Source organism: Amblyomma americanum, chromosome 9 (genome assembly GCF_052857255.1).
Source record: "Amblyomma americanum isolate KBUSLIRL-KWMA chromosome 9, ASM5285725v1, whole genome shotgun sequence".
Classification (NCBI taxonomy): Eukaryota; Metazoa; Arthropoda; class Arachnida; order Ixodida; family Ixodidae; genus Amblyomma; species Amblyomma americanum.
In genome coordinates, this window is record NC_135505.1 from 148,610,814 (window position 1) to 148,633,574 (window position 22,761).

Genomic DNA, 22,761 nt, shown 5'->3' on the forward strand with positions numbered 1-22,761 from the left:
GTCTGCGTTGTGGCCTGGCATTCTCACTGCCTAGGGCTTTGTGCATTTGCTTTGGAAGGACATCTTGCATGTGCACCCCCCCTCTTCTTTTTCCCCTCAGTTGGCTGCCTACAGCTCGCAGAGCAAGAATGGGCGGCAGCAGAAACTGGTGCAAGAAAGCATGAGCAGATCCTCCGTAGATGATTTGAATGCTTTGCTGCCATTGCTACTGCTGCTGTTGTAGCTGATGCCCATAGATGCAGAACTATTTATTCTCTACTTTACATTCATAGATTGCAGGGAGCCCTCGTACCACTCCTGGCGCAGTTGTGCAACGGTTAACCCTTGTATGTTAGAAAAACACATGATCTTCAAAATGCTTATTGTGCTGCTCAGCGTTTTAAGTATGTCAGAAGTATTCGAAATATTAGCTTTGAACAAACAAAAAAATAAAACCCTATTCACACAGTAACGTTTGCCGGTGTTGTTGGTCCGGCGGTTTCCAGAGACTGGATGCACCACCTGAAGGCTTCTCGATGAAATAACTTGCAGGCGAAACGATTTAGTGAGAAACGAAGAACTTTTATACGGGCTATTTACAGATGGGTACCATAGTCAGTATACGGCCACAACTATCCGCGGCCAGCCTAGCCGACCGCCTTCACACAGCCGAGGGACACCGCGTCCCAACAGACGAACTGGCGCGCCTTGCACCAGCTCTCAACGGTCCTTCCCTCCGCGCTCGGCCAGACCGAGCACCTGCCAGCTAAGAGTAGTTAGAGACAAAAGCCCTTGGGCGCCACTCCCTTTGCGGGTCCAGCCCCAAGATGCCCCCGCCCCTTTCCACATGTAAAAATAAACTGCTAACTGCAGCTCATCAGCTTCAACGAATAGGAAAGCTCAGAACTGATGTCGGAGTTTTTCCCTCACCCCAGAATTCCTCCATAGGTAATTGCGCAATCCTTCGCCAAGGTGACAGGGGCCCAAGGTCGAGGCCGGCAGAGAGCCCCGCCGTCCGGAGTGGCGAGGGAAACCGCAAGGACGAACGTGAGGACCAAGCGAAGGGCATGAGTGTTCAAACTGCTCCCCCTTCTAACGGCGTGCACTAAAACAAAACAAAATAAAACGGGACGCGCAGCGTAGGTCACTTCCTTCTCGCGGAATGTTCGCAACACATGTACAAAAAGATAAAGATGCGACAGCGCGCCGAACCCTGCCGTACCCTGCACACTATTCACACACTTTATTTACACACTCCTGCGGCCATACACCAACGTGTGAAGTTTCCACCTTTGTTTTACCAACGTGTGAAGTTTCCACCTTTGTTTGTTCTTGCCCTGTGCTTCACTCATAGCTTCGACGTTGTTGCACAGTTTTTGTGAGATGGAGTGCAGCTTGCCCTGCTGTGCTTGCAGCAAGCACTCTTCTTTTGTTGACTGTAAAAAAAAAGATAAAAATAAAAAAAAGGAATGATAGATGAGGCAGAGACATGTATTAGTTGTAGTAAATGTGATAAACACAAAATATTACAGCAGATATTACCCGGCTCTGGTTGCCAACACTCAATCCTGGGAGCAGCTTTGCTTGATTCTGTTTGTACTGGTGTGTGATGTATGAATTGTTTTTTTGTTCTACTTCTGTTTTGGGATCCTCGTTGGATAAATAATATGTGCAAATAACGCCCAGTGGTTTGTGTGTTTCACGCAGCCGACGGCCCACTGGACCTGTCTTCCCCGGGGGACGCCAAGAAGCTGGCGCACAAGTGACCTGGCCTCTGTGAGCAGTGTGCCACGTGACGGTGGTGGTGGCAACATGTGCAATGACTCCTCTCGCGAACCGTGTACATACAGCCTTCTTCCTATTTATTGGCCGACCAGATGGCAGGCCGGGCAACAAGCAACAACACCGCTGGCTCTGCTGCCAAAGGGCGGCTACCACTGCACGACTCCAGGAATGGTGCGGCAGCAGTGGCAGCGGCAGCAGCAGAGGGCAGCCTACTTTCCTTTTACCGCCCCCCTTTTTTTAATGTGTTTGTGTGCCCAAGGTTCCTAGCAGGTTTTTGTAAGTAGACATTCAGAGCAGAAGCAGGTCTTTCTAGAGCGCCCAGTGAAGAGAATAAAAGTTCCTGCTATCTGAATGGAGCTGCTCTTGGTGCTTGAAGTCGTCTCTACGGGCACTGGAAACCTGCAGTGGCCTAAAATGAAACCGAACACAACAGCTTTTAAACGTGTTTTCTTGCTCGTTACACCAATGATGCATGTCCTTAACGGCTGACTTTTCTGAAGGCTGTGAGCTAAAAAGACGTTCACAGGAAAAAAGGAGGACAGACGACAGGAAAGAAGCGCTTCTTTCCTGTCGTCTGTCCTTTTTTTCCTGTGAATGGTTTTTTTTAGCTCACAGCCTTCAGAAATGAGTATGTACCAACTAGCCCGTCAGAAAGTCTTACTAAAAAGACTGGCATGACGAATTGAATTTGGCCTGTGTTCATATATCAACACGTTCCAATAACAAAGTTGCTACTGTCACTGAAAACAGAGATTTTGTAAGATAAAAAGGTCAAGAAATGAAATACGGTGGTGTGTCAACAGCCACAGGTTCCTGATTCATGACTGCACTGCCATTCGCTCCGAAACGATGATCATGGAGTCGTTTTTGGTGTAGATGTCACGAGTTTGAATGGAGCAATGAAAAAATTCTTATATCCAATTTGTGCCAGTCAAATATGTCTTTTGCTGCTGTACAAAAGTACAGTGAGGAGCCACGGAATGTATTTATACGAGAGCAAAAATCTGGTGGATTTGTTCGTTGTGTCCCTCGATACCTCGGCGTCAATCGCCGAGTGCCCAAATTTTGTGCAATGTTCAGTTCCAGGACCACACATCCAGATGTAGATGTTTTTATATCCCATAATGGTGATAGCTTATAAAAACTAGTGCTTGAAAATATAGTGATAGGATAAATCAGTATAGCAGCCAGAGGCCATTTAACTACCAGAGCATTGCCAACTTGTACCGTATTTACACAATTGGAAGTCTACCTATTTTTCAAAATTTGAAAATCTGAGGGGGGGGGGGGGGGGTCGATTTAAAATGAAACCAAAGCATTTCACCATAAATAAAGGTGAGACAAACGAAATGTCATGCATGCTACAGCGTGGTTGCATTTTTGCTGCGTGGCTCTGTCGCATTGCTCTTGATACTGGCCTTGAGCAGCTGCTATGTAAGCACGCAGAACCAGCATCCTCACCCCGCACGAGGCGGCCGATGGTGGCTGTCTATAATATAAGCAGCAAACCAGCACCAGTCCACTCCCCACACGTGGCCGCAGATTGCGCGTTCTGATAAGCGGCGGCAGCGACCCGATAACACATTGAGGTTCTAGTCTTAATAGGCGTCGTCCAAGTTTTTTTTGGTTTACTTTCAACCGTGCACTCGGCGCTCAAGAGAGCATCAATAGTTGATGGAAGGGCCGCTGTTCCAATCGCAGCAGTGCCGGGGAGTGTTGGTAGCCAACGGAAGAGCCAACGCCGCTCACGCTTTGTTTCTCTTTGGCTCTGACGCACTTGGCGACTGCCGGCCGTGTTTCACAAGTGTTTATTGTAGTGCATCGCCATTTGTTATTTGTGCTCCGGGTCCGGTAAGCGACCGGCCCTCGTTCACGGCTACACTCGAGTTGGCTGTCATTCTTTACGCTGAAGAAACGAACAACAGTGCTCCGGGCTGCAAGTTCGATGTTCACAATGGGTGATACAGGTGTGGCAACTCCAGCGAGGCAAAATTTTCAGCTTTTCCACGCAATGTCGTGATAAGGCTGTTTGCGAAGTGCGGGATTTTGCAGCACGACGATGTTAGAACAACGAGCTGTGGGACCGCAGCAGCAATCACGACGGCAGCGCTAGTGAGGATGGTGGCGCAAGTGTGGATGAGTAGTCCAGTGACTAATACATTTTCGTTTTGGAATGTGCCCACGGGCGCGCCCGTGCGCAGCAGCCGAAAGCGGCTGGCGATAAGTGGAGGCCGCAGGATAGTGCTATCGCGTTCTATTATTAAAGGACAAGCATAAACGACCTTCAATTTTTTTTTCTCATAAATGTGATGTGGGGGGGGGTCGGCTTACATTCGAGTCGACCTACAATCGAGTAAATACGGTGTTATATAGTCAAAATGGCGCCTGCTGCACTGAACATGCGACAGGCATTGTCTAGGTGTGTAATGAATAGGTTGTTTGTTTCGTGAGAACCTCTTATCAAGCCGAGCAGGTTTGCTGCTATACAGGAGCAATGGGAGAACGAGCGCGCACTTTATGGTCGAATAGATTGTAAGAGAAGGAGGAGAGACTAATGAATACAGGAGAGGTCTACCTGGTTTTTAGCCTAGCATGCTGCTCCAGAATGAATTGTAGGAAGCTCACTAAAATGTGAATGGCATTGTGATGAATGACCAATGAGGCATTGCACAAATAGCATTGACCTTAGGTGCTTAGATCAATGCTACACATGCACATAAAAAAATTTGTACTGAATATGAGATGATGTGCATCTAACACTTGAGAGAAAAAAAATTGGTGGTGGTTTAGCTCTGGTTAAACCTGGAGTGACGCGATAGCTACAGCCGGCTGAGTGGAACTTGCTCAGTTAAATTGCAAAGTCAGTCTTTCGCCGCTTCGTTTTGCTGGGCGTTCCTCCTTCATCTTCGTCCCACTTGACACGGCGCATGCGCGTAGCTTTTGCAGCTCGGTTTAGCCGGCACGCCACACTGCCGGCAGCGGCAGCTGCTCCGCACCACGTGGCTGGTCACGTGACCGACCACGTAGCGGTGGCGACGCCGGTGCCACCGCCACGCTGAAGGCTCGAAATGCTACCGTAATGTAGCTATCGCTACAAAACACACCACTGTTTACTAAAGACTGCGCCCTAACTGTGTTATCGTATGAAGTGAGCATGATTGGCGAAGTGGGTACTGTCTTGCACCATTATCAGCAAGCAGTCAAACCATTAAGCGCCACATCGAAGACCACGAACATGATATGTCCGCATCCTATTGAAGGAGCTGTCTTACATTTGTGCCATACTTTGAAGCCATACCGTGTTCCCGGCGGGCGTCCGGTTTGGCAGGCGCATTGAAGGAGATTTCTAAGAGTGAGGGCAGAATCAGTGATGTCACAAATGTTGTGTTTAAACCAACCGGTGTGGTGCATCATATGATGTCACTACGCTCCGATCAACCAGCGTAGCGGTCGTAACGTGTTACGCCGCATAAATGGGAAATGCGGCCGTTATAGCTCTTGCTGTAAAAAGACTGCTCTTGCTCATGTAGCGTTCTTGTTTGGAATGATGACGACCAATTTCTGTGCTCCGAATGGACTATCAGTTGCAAAGAAGCAAACTTCATTCCTGTTCGATTTGTCTGCACTTCCTGCACCAGTACAAGGAGTGCAGCACCGCTTTCCGTTTTTCTAGTGCAGCGCAAGCCCGCTGCCCTTCTGTATTCGTTTTGGAAAAGTGTCTGCCTACTGCTGCATGGTTCTTGACTGGCTTGCACTCTCTGAAGTGGGGTGCGGCCAAGTTAGGCGTAGAGCGGTAGCATAGCTTGCATAGACGCCGGTAGTGTTTCTTACTATTAACTAGACTGAAAACTGACGGCCCTGCACTTCGTTTGCCATGGACGCCCGAGGCATGCCAGGAAGATAGCGGCTTCGGATTGATCTCTGGCGACTTGTTGACTGTGCTCTGGATTAGATTTTTTGGTCGTTCAGTTTCGTTTTCATTTATGTTTTGTGCTCTTTGTGGTGGTGTAGTTATCCAGCTACATGGACAGTTCATTTCAGTTGAGATCCGAAGCATCCAAAGGTGCTTGACTCAAAGTGAGCTGAGCACAGTGCCTGGTGCCTGCTAGGCCTCAAGCCCGTTTGCCCCATTGCTGGAAGCCATTTACGCAGTAAGCTGGGTTCAGTGGGAACCTGTGTTACCTCTGCATTGAAAGATGAAAGAAGGGAACAAAGTGCGTGAATTGCATACTCAACAGTCTGCTGTTGTGACCACTCTGCACATTTCTTATAGGAGTCTTGTAGCACAAAGTACTTAAACAAACGCAACTTAGCGTAGTTACACGATTGTAAGTCGACCCCCATATCACATTTTTAAAGCGTTGTTTAAGCGTGGCTTTTAATAGCTGAACGCGAGAGCAATATGCAGCGGCCACCACTTATCAGCTGCCGCACGCGGGTGTGCCTGTGGGCACATTCCAAAATGAAAATGTATTAGTCCCTGGACTACTCGTCCACACTTGTGCCATCATCCTCACTAGCGCTGCTGCCGTCGTGATCGCTGCTGCTGTCCCACAGCACATCGTTCTAACATCGTCGAGCGAAATCCCGCACTTCGCTAAACAGCACATTACGACATCGCGTGGAACAGCTGAAAATTTTGCCTCGCTGCAGCTGCCACACCTGTATCAGCCATTGCAAACGTCAAACTTGCGGCTTGGCGTGCAGCTCTTCTTTTCTTCAGGGTAAGGAATGGCAGCCATCTTGAATGCAGCTGTAAACGAGCGCCGGTCGTTGCCGGACCCGGAGCACAAATGACTACTGACGAAGCACTACATTAAAAAATTGTGAAACGCGGCTGGCAGCAGTCAGCGCCAAAGAGAAGATACGCATGAATGGTGTCGGCTCTTCCGTCTGCTACCGACACACCCTGGCAGCGCTGCCGTTAAGAGTGGCGGTGCCGCCTCGATTGGAACAGCGGCTCTTCCATCACCTATCGACGCTCTATTGAGTGCTGAGTGCGCAGTTGAAAGTAAAAACTTGTTGGACGCTTGAGCTTCCCCATTAACAATAGAACACTGTTGCGTCATCGAGCGGCGGCTGCTTATCAGCAGCCGAAATCTGCAGCCACGTAGGGGGAGTGTGGGATGCCACTTTACTGCTTATCGGTAGCTGCTCTCCGCTGCGCACGGGAAGAGGATGCCAGTTCTGCGCATTGACATAGCAGCTGCTCAAGGCCAGCACCAATAGCGATGCGACGGCAACCACGCTGTTGCATGCCCGATATCTTGTTTGTCTCGCCTTTACTTGTGGTGCCATGCTGTAGTTTCGGTAGAAAGTCAACCCAACACTTCTGATTTTCAAATTTTGAAAAATAGGTTGACCTACAATAGTGTAAATACGGTATGTTAACCGTACTGGTCGTGAATTGCATTTGCTTCATTTCGACTGGTGATGACCGTACATTGCATGCAGGAACGACTTTCTTTTTCATGAATTAGTTCACACAAATACCCGTATGTGGCACTCAATATGAACACGGCCGTCCAGTGGCATGAATTCGCACAAATTTCGGGGGATGCACGACTCTCCAGAACCCCCCTAACAAGTCCCAGATGCGGGTGTACACAAAGCCGCCGCTGTCAGCAGAACCCTAGCTGACCGGTGGCGATGCAGAGGAGCTAATTGGACAGTCGACGAGAGAAGGCTCCAAAGTGTCCCCTGGCGAAAGGCCATTACCTTCCAGCTACAAACCCTGCGTAATGCCCCTGTGGCACAGTGTGCCGCAGTGTTTAACGATGGACGTTTTTCATTTGATTAGGATGGTATCTTCGCCTGCGTTCCTGACCTACGAAGAGCTGACTAACTGAAGACACTTCGCGTTTTCGGACAATATTTGTGTAGCCCATGCTGATGTGGTCCTTAGGGTTGCGGATCCCTCTCTTGGTGTCTGGAGTGTGTTCGGGCTTCATAAAGCTACCAGCTGTGCTCAAAGAGGAGCTCACTACTTATCTGAAAACGACATGATTTCATATTCCTCAGTGCTGTTTGAAGTCTTGCCATGTAAGTAAAGCTAACACGTTTTTGCTCGAGCTTCGGGTCTACCACATCCGAAAACATGGGTCCCGTTGTTGCTGGAGCGTCTAGTAAGCACACCAAAGTACTAATTAAGTAACAATAATTAACTAGATAAGCAATTCATGAATGCGATTAAATTACCGATGAATGCATGAATTCACTAAAGTAATTGGTCAATTAATTCAGTAATAAAATTTGCTTTTAATTATTTCAGTAATTGACTAATTCGGTTGGAATAAGCCAATTAATTTGTCCGGTAATTGACTAATTTCGGCAATTCCACCGAATAGCTAATTACGGATTATTTAATAAGTTTGGTGACCATGCTAATTACAGCATTATTTAATCAGCTATTCTATTAATTACACCTATGATGGATAGTTCGTGCGGACACGCCCTGCCGACAGGTCCCGTACACGCATTAAAATTAGATTTGGTTGAATCTGTTGAACCTGGTTAGAGAGCGAAAGCTCTCGTGTATCGGGCAACGAGACACGGCTTGCATCCCTAACATTGAGTGCGTTCCGGACAACTGCCAGCACCGGAGCTCATCGAAGGGACTGCGGCTCCATTGCCGTCCATGTAACCGCGCTCTGTGGCGGCAGCAGCCGCGGTAGGCGTGTTTTCAACGCGCTTATTCATGTCATGCAAAATCACGTGGCCTACATTGCGTTATATGGTATATGACGTCGTCCGTTCATCCATTGTTATTCTTGAATTTCGCTAAATTCTTTTCCGAGGTCAAGCTGAAGGTCACGTCAAGTGTTGACTTGTAGATTTCCGAGCCATCGCAACGAGGCAAGAGACGAGAAGTCAGGTGGCGTATCACGTGATCAAAGATGGCTGCCCCCCTGATGCGACGCTGTAAATCGTCTCTAGGAGCTTGCACAGCCGTGGCTCTCTCGGCCGATTCTGTACAGCCAAGTGTTGCTGCAAGCCGTGTTATTCTTGGGAACAGTCTCTTTCCGTTGCCTCCTCAGTTGCACCCAAAAGCACAAAGACACAGCGTCCCTCATAGCCCGAGTCGCTTTGGGACGTTGAACCCCCATGAACAAATACATGCTCGGCATTACTGGAGCCCGCCGCGGTGACTCAGCGATTAGTGTGCTCTTCTACTGAGCCAGAGTACCCGCGGGTTCGAACCTAACCGCATAATGGAGGCGAAACGCAAAAAAAAAGTGCCTGTGTTGTGCGATGTCAGCGCACGTTAAAGATGCGCAGGTAGTCCAAATTATTCCCTCCGGAGCTCTCCACTGCTGCACTGGTTTCTCTCCTTCTTTCATTCTCACTTTCCTCCCTTCCCTTACGGTGTGGTTGAGGTGTCCACCTAGAAGCCGCTACTTTTGGTTTGTTCAGGAGTTTTAAATATGGTGTAAGAATGGCGAACGGCCTCGGCGGAGCGGATGATCGGGCATAGGTAATACATAGGTATTATAGGTAGGCTATGGCAGGCATTGGTAGGCTATGGTGGCTATTGAGCTTTATTATACCTGTAATCAACTATATACAGGGCAGAAGCGTGGAGGCTGACGAAACTGAACCAGCGAGCTTTGGAAAGGGCAATGATTGGTGTAACGTTGAAACGGGAAGAGGGCAGAATGGTTCAGGGAGTAAACGCAGGTTTATAACATCCTGGTCGAAATAAAAAAAAAATGTGCTTGCGTAGGGCATGCAATGGGAAGACAAGATAACCGATGGTTGTTGAGGGCAACAGACTGGATTCCAAGAGAAGGCAAGCCTAGTGGGGAGCGGCAGAGAGTTAGATGGGCAGATGGGATTAATTTAGAAGTCTGCGGGTATAAGGTGGTCGCGGCTGGCACAGGGCAGGGTTATTCCGAGCGATATGAAAGTCGTCTTTGTCCTGCAGTGGATGCAGTCAGGTTGTTGATAATGGTGGCATACCTCCCCATGCATATCTATAGCCACCGTACCTTGCTCGACTTTGGTACAGTCGTAAATATTCCCAGATCGCAGTTTCGAGGCCTTGTTTTTATGGAGGCGAAATACAAGAAACGCTCGTGTGCTGCGCGATGTCATTGCGCTTTAAAGAACCCCAGGGGCAAGCTGGTCCAAATTAATATTTTTCGTCTTTTCAGACCAGTGGCACCGAGAACGACGACCAGGCATTCAGCTTCATGTAACTATACGTCAAGCAATTTGCTCCCTCCAAAAACTTACCGCAGGCATCAACATTCTTATATAATTTCGTCTGATGGCTAACTTCAAGAAAAGCTTTAACAGCGGTCTACTTTTTGTCAGAAAGGAAGTGTGTCGGTCACTGCAGACAAGTTGGATCCGTTATAGCAATCTGTCAGCAGTTTTTGTGACGCCAGCGTGGTGCTTTGGGACGTTAGACGGCATATACCATACCACGCCGTTTTTTGCTATCAATCATGCGGTGACGTGAATAGTTTTCCTTGCATGAATGGAGTTGTCCTCAGTCACTCATGAGCCCCCACGTGACACAAAATTATTCCAAAGCCCTCCTCCATGCGGCCACTTTCTCTTGTCACTTCCTCTTTCCTTTCACTGACGGCTCCTAACCAAACCATTTTCATTTCAACCACCTCCCAGGTTCCAGAATAATAAAACGCACCGTTAGTACTCAAGGGTCTGGTCAAAATTCCAAGGGCCAAGCAAGGCACCGGCAGAGCAAGGGCAACGCCAAGCTTCAGTAAATTTGGTGTTCTCGGCTCTTGTTCGCGGCCGTGCATTTGCGAAGACCGGCAGTCACCTGCTGAGGGGCGTCAAGCCAGCATCGTGGCCATGTTTGAGTGGTCCATGGCCCAGCGGCGAGTAGAGACGGCTCGTTCTGTACAGTATAAGATGTATGGTAATTGATCGTAATTTATAGATTTGTGAATCCCACTACGCCCACTGTGGGGCAAAGGCATTTCCCATGTTTCTCCATTTAACCGTGTCCTTTGCCAGCTGCGCCCAACGCGTATCACCACAACTTCTTAACCTCGTCCGGCCACCTAATTTCTGCCTACCCCCGGCTACGCTTTCATTCTCTTCAAATAGCTTTACGGAAGGTCCGCCACCCTGGGGCGCGCTCAATTTACAAGCTAAGTTTCGAGATAAGGCGTGGAAATTAAGCACCTACAACAATCTCGAAAAATGGAGAAGCAGTTGCGCGTGGCTGAAATAATTCGAGAAGTCCGGCCGGTTGCATACTGCGTCGCAAAGTGATAAAGCGATGTCCGGCGGCTGCGAGTGTTAACACACGAATATTACGAAGCTTCTCGGCAAAATAATGATTTGCAAGAGTGGCAGATCGGGCTAGTTGGTAATTTTCCATAATGCGATACAGCGCGAATAAAGACGGGGACGAAGCGAGACAAGACACCACAGCGCTGACTTCAACTGAATTTTTATTGCGGAAAGGGGATATTTATACAGGAAATGGAAGGGAACGCATGATGCCGCTACTGCTGGAATTGATACGCGGGATAAGATATTTAAAGGCGAAAAGAAGAGGCTGCAACAGCGCACAAGGATGACTGCTAATACCAAACAACAACGCAGTGCAAGTCAATGATGAACGATAAGACAAGGCACCGGCATTTTGCAACAAAAACAAGAGCCAAGTGCCTTAAACCTCAGTACAAGGCGAGGAATGAAACTAGGGAGCAAAAAGCAGGGCACTAACAATTTGCTAGGGGAAAATAAAGCCAAAAAAAAAGGGTAAAAAAGATCTAAAACCGTGCGAGAGAGAATAAAATTGCAGGGCCAAAAGGGGCAAATAAGAGGCTGCTCATGACATGGCGGCAAACATACCTGAAAACTACTAAGTTCGCTGAAAATCAAAACCGAATGAAGAAATCACCTAGATGACATCTGGCTCAAATAATCTACTTCTCGTTTCGTCAGGGCGATCGAGGGAGAGCTGACACAGTCCTCTCCTAGTTTCAAGATGTGCAATGCCGCCATGATTTCGCGAGTGCTTTGATGGGCATTTTTATCTAGAACAGTGCAATCTTGAAACAACGGCTTGCAAGGGCGAGACGGACACTTCAAGCAATGCACTCCCTTAATGCCTTAATGAGCGACTGATGGAGCACTCTAATGACGTCAGCAACACAGCAAAGAGGAACCTGGGAGTGCATTGCTTGAAGTGTCCGTCTCGCCCTTGCAAGCCGTTGTTTCAAGATTGCACTGTTCTAGATAAAAATGCCCATCAAAGCACTCGCGAAATCATGGAGGCATTGCACATCTTGAAACTAGGAGAGGACTGTGTCAGCTCTCCCTCGATCGCCCTGACGAAACGAGAAGTAGATTATTTGAGCCAGATGTCATCTAGGTGATTTCTTCATTCGGTTTTGATTTTCAGCGAACTTAGTAGTTTTCAGGTATGTTTGCCGCCATGTCATGAGCAGCCTCTTATTTGCCCCTTTTGGCCCTGCAATTTTATTCTCTCTCGCACGGTTTTAGATCTTTTTTACCCCCCCTTTTTTTTGGCTTTATTTTCCCCTAGCAAATTGTTAGTGCCCTGCTTTTTGCTCCCTAGTTTCATTCCTCGCCTTGTACTGAGGTTTAAGGCACTTGGCTCTTGTTTTTGTTGCAAAATGCCGGTGCCTTGTCTTATCGTTCATCATTGACTTGCACTGCGTTGTTGTTTGTTATTAGCAGTCATCCTTGTGCGCTGTTGCAGCCTCTTCTTTTCGCCTTTAAATATCTTATCCCGCGTATCAATTCCAGCAGTAGCGGCTTCATGCGTTCCCTTCCATTTCCTGTATAAATATCCCCTTTCCGCAATAAAAATTCAGTTGAAGTCAGCGCTGTGGTGTCTTGTCTCGCTTCGTCCCCGTCTTTATTCGCGCTGTATCGCATTATGGAAAATAATGATGTTTCACCTGCCGGGAACTAATTAAAAAGTGGGCCAAACAGCAACGAATTTTGAAAAAGTCCAGATTTTAGTCTCGAAGGGGGGGCTTTCTTAAGAGAACATTGTATCAGAAAGCAGCTGCGTTCAATTCGTAATGAAATAGGGCTCCGCAGTGGTCCATGAGAATAAATAGAGTACGTGGTTGCTCTCCAAAGGAAAACCGTGCAGTCCGTGAGTAGACGACGCTGCAACCGGCGGATATTATGCGTGATCCTTCTTTCGAGCAGTGGGAGGCCGTACAGAAAACTCTGCTGCCTAAAACGGCGGCGTAGATTGGATGTCCATCGGGAACACGTATCCACCGTTTTGACACGTCTGCAAAAACCAGGAGCGCCTGTTTCGGGTCTCGACTGACGGACACGACCATAGACGAGACTGCACAAATGCCTTTAGAGACTGTCGCCAACGGGCACTCCTTGCAAGGCCATGATAAGAGGGGGATGTTGAATCGGCACTAGGGAGAGACCGAAACTGAACGACCGAATTAAGTTAGCGTGCGTACAAAAAACGCGCAAAAACGCACACCACGCATCTCGGAAACATTTTCCAGCAGTATCTCTTGGTCATATTTCACTTTTTAAGCTATGGATCAAACGGAGCACACAACACGCTTTTAGATTTCAAAACCGAACCTGGTGGCTTTCTTCCACCAGACTCTGTTAACCATATTTCACTTTTCAAGCTTTTTCTGCTCTTTAAAGTATTAAAAAACATAAAACATATTCGCTGTTTAAGAAATAAAGGTTAAAAGCTTTGAAAAAAAATGAGAAAGCGTCATCGAACGGCGAACAAAGCAGGCTTTTAGATTTCGAAACTGAACCTGGTCGTCGTTTAGCCAGATTACACCCTTTTGTGTGTTTGTTGCAGTGTAGAATATTAAAAGATGCGACCAAAAGCTCGATAGACAGATGAAACAGCATGATCAAATATTGGTTGGGAACATCTAAATTTTCCTTCCTGCATGTCTCAAAAGCTAGGGAACAGGCAGCGTCAAGTTTGGTTCAGCTAGGGACGGGTTGGAGTTCGGTTCAGTATTTATTCGGACGCCCTGTTTCGGTAGTTTCGGACTAGTGCCACTAGGCCACTAGTGCTGGCTGGCTACCATGTGGGCGCGACATGTGCGAATGCTTGAATGACAGTAGCGAAGGTCTCGCAGTTCGCGCAATAAAAGGTGAACTGAGCATTCAGACCTGAACAAAACAAGTTTTTGGGCAAGTTGGTAACTTTCTTGAATCATAAGGGCAACGAAGGGTCGAGTACAAACGCAAGAGAAGAAACACGCAAACACACGGACGAACGCTGCAATTGGTGAGTAAATTTGTGGAAGGAAAGGCTTGGTTCGCACAGAAAGAAAGGCCCGCTCTAGAAAGAATATACCTGAGTAAAACAAGCTTTTGGGCAAGTTGGTAGCTTTGTCGAATGATAATGGCAGCGAAGGAGCACAAACGCAAGAGAAGAAACACGCGAACACACGGGCGAACGCTGAGCATACAGGCACAAAAAATATCACGCAGCGGACGCACGCGTAATAGTTGAACCGTAGGGAGCGTTGTGGTTAGGTAGTACCGCACTTAAAATGTTTTCTTCTCCTACTAAAGCACGAAGTAGACGTGGAAATAAGGAATCGTATGCACGCAGGCGCTCACGATGGTGCACACATAACCACACTTGTAATTACTGCTGTTGTGAGGCCAGCTCGAAATGAAGCCACGGAAACATTTGACGCTGACACCTACTCAATTCAGGGCCCTTTTGCAACACCTAAGTTAACTGTGTGTTGTCCTATGTGTTGGTATTTTTTAATTTACATCGGTGAAGTTGAAAGCAGCGCGGCGACAATGCATAGCGTTTGGTGCGCGTCTCGTGTTTTCGGCCGGTGGGCCGTAATTTTCTAAAAATTCGTCACATCTGTTGTGTGCTCCCTCTGTTCAGCATTTGTATCATATGTGGCATGAAATTCTAATTTCAGAAATTTTCTGCGCCTCTCTCTGCGGCCCAATTGTTGCTGTCCTGCCAACGTGTGCATATACAGCTGCGGTGAGGTTTCGCAGCTACACAATATTTCAGGAATTTGCTGCCTCGGCTCTTACATCATCTCCCGAATATCAGCATCTTCTGCATCCTTGGAGTAGCAAAGACTGGCGCTCACGCAGACTAGAGGTCTCTTTCACGCGCTTGCGTTGCCGGGTTCCCCTTCTAAATTTCTACCTTCACAGATCTGGCCTGGCTGCTTCCCCACTGTGCCCTTTTAGTGCCAAACCTGAGACAATAAATCACTTCCTGCTGTTCTGCTGCCGCTTCTCTCATTTGAGGAAGCGTCTTTTGCAAATTCCATTTCATCAACCTGGCTTGCCTGTGTCTTCCGCGGCTGTTCTTTCCATTGGCGCTTCTTTGCTTGGACGAAGCGACAGGAGTGTACGCTCTGCTGTGCAAAATTTTCTTCAAGAAACGCAGCGACTCCCATTCTAATTTCTTTTTCCCGCTCTCAGTCAGTACGACATTGAAACATTACAGGCATTGTATACTATTATGCACATTAAGCCATTGTCCCGTCTTCGATCTCCAAGTTAACAGGACCCTTGTTCTTCCGTCTTCCAATCTATCAGACTACATACTATTACCACTCCTTTTCCCGTCAAAACTTTCCTGTCTCCAGCAATTAACCGCCTGTGTCTTGGCCACTCCCCCGTAGTGGGTATGTGCCAGCAATGTCTGAGGCCTTCCTTCCTTCCTTCCTCATGGAAATCGGCGCACATATATCAGACGAAACGTGAGCATTCTTGCCTGTATAGGCGCTTTGTGTGGTGCTCTGCAGAGTAAAAAAAGCGAATTGTAAAAGCAAGGAGTGGTTTTCATTAAAATGCATTGTGCTCAAGCGCTTCCACTTACCCAAAGTACGACAAAACCACAGGCACCGGACCCTCAACTTCGCAGGTATGCTAAGATCTTTGTTCCGTAGCAGACCACCCGAGTGCTCTAAACGAGTCTGCTCATATGTCTGCACATGGAGACAAAAAAAAAAATGGTTTTGCTATTTACACCATGCTTGGAGCAGGATGTGCCCTGTGAAGCACTGCCTTTCTCTTTTCAGTGCTTTGGTTACCATGGACCGGTTGCCAAATGAGCTGCTGCTCCATGTCCTTGCATTTCTCGATGGGGCGAGCCTCGTCAGGTGCAAACGTGTCTGCAAGCAGTGGCAGATTGTGGTGACAGCAATCCTGATGCATGGAAACGCTCTGTGGAGAATGATATGCCTGTCAGAAATCGACCCTGAAGTGCTGGCCGAGCTGCAAGGGGGCCTGGAGTAAGACCCCTTCCCTAATATTCGCTCCTGTGTTTGACCACTTGGAACTGAGTGTGTGGAGAAGACAGTATGCAGTACTTGCATGTGGGGTGGCAACGTAGGAACTAATGATTCGTACAGTAGTTGTTATCTTACCAGCAATTGCCTCTGGGGCAGAAATTTTGAGGCTTACTAGAATTGTGGAAATTGAATTGAGGCTAATGCAGCAAGTAGTGGAAAGGAAAGTGATTGGGGTAAAATGTCTTGAGGCAGGAAGAGAGCAGAGTGGGTCAGGGAACCAACCAGAATGAAAGGTAGCCTAGCTGAACCCGGGAAGAACAAATAAGCATGGGCAGAGCAAGTAATGTGAAGGCAAGATATGCTGATGGTCCCTTAGGGTAATGCAGTGAATTCCATGAGAAAGCAAACATAGGAGGCAGCCGAGATCCAGGTCGGCGGATGATCTTAGAAAGATTACAGGGATAACGTGGTGACCACAGCTGGCACAGGACAGAGTTAATTGGAAGAATATGGGAAAGGCCTTTGTCCTACTGTAGACATAGTTAGGCTGATGATGGTGACGAACTGCAACAACTTTCTGGGCTCTATATGCGGTTGGATGCAGCATCCCACATCTCCCACCATGGTCAGGAGAAGGCTTTACAAGTGAGAAAGGCAAAACAATGCACTGCCCTGTCTTTCTCACTTTTGAATGTGTGTGCGTGTGCGTGCGTGTGCGCGCATAGGTAGTGAAGGTTTCACGCAGATGTAGTAATGAATGATGAAAAAAAATGTCAATCAGTTTGAGTAATTAGGCCAAATGCGGATATGTGCTCTAGTATGGCGTCAATTGTCGGTTGGAGCTACAGCCTAGTAGGTGGTACCAGGGTACCACCTAATTACCAGCCCACTTCCATTTAGCTACTGTGCAAGCATCATTTGAATCATGTTCTCCTCCTGACTGCTGCTGCTCATTGCACATAGCTCGGTGCACTTAGGGGCAGTACCACCTAATTAGCACCCCAGATTCTTGCCTGGTTACCACAGGCTACACCTTGGCAAGTAAGCCACCCGGTGGGCAGGTGAGCGGTGACGCAGCGGCACAAGGCAGGTGCTGTGGCATGTGTTGCCATCAACGGGACTTGGGTTGGGTTGCGACCCAGGTTGCTCTTCCTGAGCAGCCTTTCATGATTATTTGGGCTGCTGCCTGACGAACGCATGTGTGCAGGTAGTGAAGGTTTCATGCAGACTTAGTAATGAATGACGAAAAAAAAATGTCATTCAATTTAAGTAGTTACACCAAATGCGGATATGTGCATTAGCGCAACGTCAGTTGTCGGTTGGAGCTACAGCCTACTAGGTGATACCAGGCTACCACCTAATTATCACCCCAACTTCTATGCACACTCGTAACTGTCCTGTGTGTTTTTTTAACCTCGCGTAAAAAAATTTTTAGCGGCTTAGCTTGGCTATGCCAGGATATATGTAGCGAAAGCTAAGGCATAGCTTGGTTAGCCTTGGTTATTCTTGATTGCAAGTTCAGGTTAGTCTGGTTGTCTAGCTATGTTGTTGTTGCATTAAAGACGACTCATAACGTGCCCATCTCGTGGCGGCATATTCACGGCGCTTAGCCAGTCGTTTGGCGGGCTGTTCCTCTGTTTCCTGGGAGATTCGTTTCCTCTTCATCTCGTTCCGATGTCGGTTCCAGGCCTCCTTCTGCTTAGCAGACTTGTCGCTGTCCATACTGCCGCCTCAACTGTGGTTGGGGCGCACGCGAGCGCTCCTTTTCAATCCTCCCTCCGACATGTTATCAGGCATGCGACACAGCTGGCGAAGCGAGTGGAGGCGAGTGCAACGACGAGGGAAGCAGTGTGACATCATACCAAACGGCGGCGGAGGCGCGGCGCGGCGGGCGCGTGGCGTCTGCTGCGTTCGCCCAGCTGCGGCGGTTGCTAAGCAACGGCTCAAGGTCTGTCTCTGTGCCTCCTCGTAGCACCGCCACAGCGAAATCGCAAGTTCGTGGCCATTAAAGCTTTCGCTTTAAAACTCGAACCTGATCTTCAGGGCCGGTGTTTGGCTACCCACCGGGTGGTGAGCAACCTACCACAAAACCTGCTTCACACAAATGGACAGACAGGCAAACACACAACACCCATATGTGGGGAATGGCTATTATTAGTGCTAGTTCACTAAAACAATTCTTCCAAATGTTGCATTGGATACCAAATTTTTCCTGCTCCTTACCATTGAGAAGGATAGCAGGGAAGGTGGGAGTATGAAGAATTTCTATTTACTATGTCCTTCAAATTACATGATGTGCGTTTCGTGGGTATAAGGATAGGTGCAACTTACTGTCATTTGCTTCACGTTCATTTTGTGGTGTCACAAAATGAATTTTTCACTGTTTGTGCATGTGTGTGGCTTCTTTGAGCACACTTTTGCTATCTTGCAATTTTTGTGGTTTTCAAAGTCATGCAGCACATTTGCACTGGCAGCGTCGAAATTCTAACTTGTGCCCCTGCACAACAGCCTGTGGGTGAAAACAAAGAACCCAAATGCCTATCATAATGGTACCAGTGAATTTGCTGAGGCTAGTTTCTGTAGGAGAGTTTGCTTTTCCTTCTGAAGGGGGGCTACTGTGGCGACTTAAAGTGGGCTGCTGACCTGAAAGATGCGGGTTCGATCCCGGCCGTGGCGGTCAAATTTTGATGGATGATGGAAGCGAAATTCTAGGGGCCCGTGTACTATGCGATATCAGTGCACGTTAAACATACCCAGGCGGTCGAAATTTCCGGAGCCCTTCACTACGGCGTCCTTCATAGCCTGAGCCCCTTTGGGCATTAAACCCCTACAAACCAAACCTTTTGAAGGCAGTCCTCTCAGTCTGTTCAACATCGGGGAACCTCAGCAATTAAAAAAAATAAAGCCAAACTATCCCATGCTTCCCTATTTTTAATGCATCAAAAAGCGTGCAAATGCACGGCCCCCAGGAAATGCTTAAATTCAATTAATAATGACTGGCTGTACAGTCAAGTACTCTGTTGTAAGCAGATTGCAGCATGATCAGTCCCACAATGAAGTGGGTAAAGGGAAAGTGAGGGTTGAGGCACGCATGCATTTGGTTGGTTGGAGAACTGAAAAAAATTGGCAGTGGCTTAGCTCAGCCATGCCAGGATATACGTAGCAAGAGCTGCAGTTCTCCCCTGGTCTAATCGTGTTGTCGCGCCAATCATTATCAGGCCAGTGTGATGAAGGAAATGATTGGTTTACTGGCTGAAGTGCTAGAACGTATGATGGAGTGCAGCCGAACTGTGTGTGACGCCGGCACGAGGAGAGAGCTCAATTCAGCTGCACTTCAGCGCGTTATCATCTTCGGCGGCTGGTGCTGCTCCTGCTGTGTAAGGCCGCTGCTGCTGCTACAGTAGGCCCCCCCCCCCCCCCCCCCCCCCCCCCGCTGGCAAGAGCCCGGTGAAGCTGGGAGCCGGAATGATACTTTCCGCTTCTGAGGAGTGGCAGGGAAAGTTGGCGGAGTAGGGCCGCCGGCCGGTTGGGGCAGAGAAAGCACACATGAAGGTCCAGTGGGCGGGACGTCCTTTGTGAAGGCTGGCTTCAAGCGGTAGATTGAAATGGTGTCAGTGCGCCCAAGAATGTCGACGACGAAGAACTTCGATGTTCTTTCGAGTACACGGAAGGGACTGTCGTAGGGGCGCTGAAGCAGCTTGCGGGCAGAGTCTCTGCGAACAAAGACGTGCGTGCAAGTCGCTATTTCGGATGGAACATGTGAAGATGGTCGAGACTGGCGTCGGAGATGTGGCACTTTGAGATGACGGTGAAAATAGCGGAGCTGCGGCACGTAACCGGTAGAGTTGGGAGTTGTAGACGAATTGGTAGATTCGAAAAATTCACCAGGAAGACGCAGGGGTGAGCCGAAGACAAGCTCTGCAGGAGTGCAACGAAGATCTTGTTTCAGTGTATTACGGAGGCTGAGCAGAACCAGTGGTAGGGAGGCAGTCCAGTGGGTGGTGTCGAGTTGGGCTTTGAGGCATGTTTTTAGCAAACGATGGAAGTGTTCGATCATGCCGTTGGCGATGGGATGGTAAGCAGTAGTTCTAATTCGTAGTTCTAGACTCATACTGGGCGCCACAGTCAGTGGTGATGGTCGAGCGAACCCTGTACCGGGAGACCCAGCCGGCGACGAAGGTTCTGGCGATGGTGTCACTGGTGGCGTCAGGCAGAGGGAACACTTCGGGCCAGCGAGTAAACCGATCGATGCAAGAAAGAAGATATGACTGCCCAGCGGAAGGTGGCCAAGGACCCAAGATATCGATGTGGATGTTGTCAAAACGGGCTGACGGCGGAGGGAACAAGCCGAAGGGAGAGGTCATGTGTTGCTGAGTTTTAGACTGCTGGCAAGTCAGGCAGGCACGGGCCCAGGCACGCACGTCCTCGTTGATGCCGGGCCAGACGTAACGTTTTATGAGAAGATGGTGCGTGGCGAGAATTCCGGGATGGTACAGGCCGTGGAGGGTGTCGAAGACAAGATGACGAAAGGCAGAGGGGACCAAAGGGCGCGGAGTGCCGGCCGAAATGTTGCAGATGATGGGGACGGGCCACGAAGGGAGGAGAATTTCACAGAGAACCAGCGAACGAGGGTTCTTGCGAAGATCCATAATTTCCGATTCATGTTGCTGCACTTTTGCGAGGGCTGTAAAGTCAGGGTTCGGTGATGGAGCAGCAGAGGCAAGGGAACCAGTAACACGTGACAGAGCATCTGCCGAGGCATTATCAAGACCTTGCACATGCCTGATGTTGGTCGTGAATTCTGCCACGTACGAAAGGTGACGAATTTCACAAGGCGAGAATTTACCGCTCCCTGATTTGATGGCAAAAATAAGTGGTTTGTGGTCGGTGACGATGTGGAACTGCCGACGTTCTAGGAGGTGTTTGAATTGCCGCACGGACATGTACATGGCAAGAAGTTCACGGCCGAAAGTACTGTAGTGGCTTTCAGCAGCGGAAAGCTTGCGGGAGAAAAAAGATAGAGGGCTCCAAGAACCATCCACGAGCTGGTGCAGCACGGCTCCAACGCCGGAGTCGGAGGTGTTAGCCATGAGGCATAGGGGTGCATCAGGGCGCGGATGGGCAAGGAGAGTGAGGTCAGATAGGTACGGTTTGGCAGCCTGGATAGAATCGAGAGCAGCTGAAGACAACGTCAGTTGTGTGGAGTTTGTTTTCTTGCCTTGAAGCATCTCTGTCAATGGTTTGAGGAGTGCAGCATGAGGGATGAAACGACGATAAAAACTGATAAGGCCGAGAAATGCACGGAGCTTGCAGATGGAGGCAGGCTGTGGAAAGCCTTGAATGGCCTGGACTTTTGATTGGAAAGGCCGAATGCCGGAGCAATTGACACGATGACCAAGGAAGTCGAGCTCCAACTTGCCGAATTCACATTTTGCTCTGTTGATGATCAGGGCGTAATCAGAGAGACATTGAAAAAGCTGGCGGAGGTGTTGCAAGCGCTGCGCTGTATCGCGGCTGAATACGAGGAGGTCATCGATGTAGGCCATGCAGAAAGGTAGACCCCTTGTAACTGTGTCCACGAAGCGTTGAAATGTCTGGCCAGAGTTACGGAGGCCAAATGGCGTGCGGAGGTATTCGAAGAGGCTGAATGGTGTGATGATTGCAGCCTTGTCGCCCAGGAGCTGCTGGAACCGCCACAGCAACTGTGTTGGTTTGCGGCCCCCCAGTTCTTCAGAGGAGATGAGCTGCTGCAGGAGGCGATGTTCCGAGACGGCTGTTCGCTTGATGAGCTCAGAAACCGTGTCAAACGGGGCCGAGGCGGGCGGAGTTATAAGGAGGTCGCGGACTTCGGCGGCAATCTCAGGTGGTAGCGACGCAGCGACGTGATGAACCTTCTGCGTCTGGGTGGCGATGCGGCCAATAGGGAACTGGCTGTTGACTTGAGCGAGCCAGAGCTGAGGATCAGCCAGCGAGAACTGGGGAAGGCGAAGGGACAGCACAGAGACTGCATTGAAGGGTATGTCACCGGGCATGGCGAAGGCGTTGCCATCGGCGTTGACTACGGGGGGGGGGGGGGTGTTTGAGCGGACGTCCGGAGTCACCAGTTTGTCGCGCCAGTCAGTATGACGCCGGCACGATGAAGGAAATGATTGATTTACTGGCTGAAGAGCTAGAACATATGATGGCATGCAGCCGAATGGCGCGTGATGCCATCATTATCTTCGGCGGCTGGTGCTGCTCCTGCTGCGTAAGGCTGCTGCTGCTGCTAGAGCATGGTCAGTGATATGACGACCCTTTACATCATCCTCTTCAGTTGTTGATGATGATGGTGCCATTGCTTCATTTTGGTTTTCTTGCGAAGGAACCATGCGAGCTGCCATGTGCCGCTTGTTACACTCCACCTCTTAGCGTCTTCGCTTGGCAAGACAAAATTCTCTTTGCTCAGGCGTCTCCCCTGCTCGTTTACCTTCTCATGGTCATTCTTTCTCTGCAGAATGGCCAAGTGCCAGGCGACGACTTCTGGGTCCGAAGAATTGATATTCTCGTGACGATATCGCCGCATAGCGGCCGTAGGAGTTTCCTTTTCTTCACCTATAATACGAAGCGATTGTGATACACCGAGTCATATCACCTCAGCTTTTTATACACACAGCTGCACATACGCAGTCCATCCACACGACCCCACACGCGGTTGAGCTCTGACATCATGCGGCGCGCACCTGCTGCCCTTCTCCGGTTGCCGCGCATG

The 22,761-nt window shown here is 49.0% G+C and overlaps 2 protein-coding genes across 3 annotated transcripts in view; both read left to right on the forward strand.

The window, feature by feature from the left end:
• Window positions 1-2,208, forward strand: part of LOC144104865 (uncharacterized) — a 38,680-nt gene extending 36,472 nt beyond the window's left edge. Inside the window, exon 10 of one of the 2 annotated variants that reach the window (XM_077638086.1) lies at window positions 1,687-2,208. In XM_077638086.1, coding sequence (XP_077494212.1) covers window positions 1,687-1,745 — 59 coding nt within the window. In that variant the 3' untranslated portion in view covers window positions 1,746-2,208. The remainder of the gene's footprint in view (window positions 1-1,686) is intronic. The other variant, XM_077638085.1, reaches the window with a different exon arrangement.
• An 11,598-nt stretch (window positions 2,209-13,806) lies between these two features.
• Window positions 13,807-22,761, forward strand: part of LOC144104867 (uncharacterized) — a 37,756-nt gene continuing 28,801 nt past the window's right edge. Inside the window, exons 1-2 of the mRNA XM_077638087.1 lie at window positions 13,807-14,017; window positions 15,801-16,013. Of these exons, the coding sequence (XP_077494213.1) occupies window positions 15,814-16,013 (200 nt within the window). The 5' untranslated portion in view covers window positions 13,807-14,017; window positions 15,801-15,813. The remainder of the gene's footprint in view (window positions 14,018-15,800; window positions 16,014-22,761) is intronic.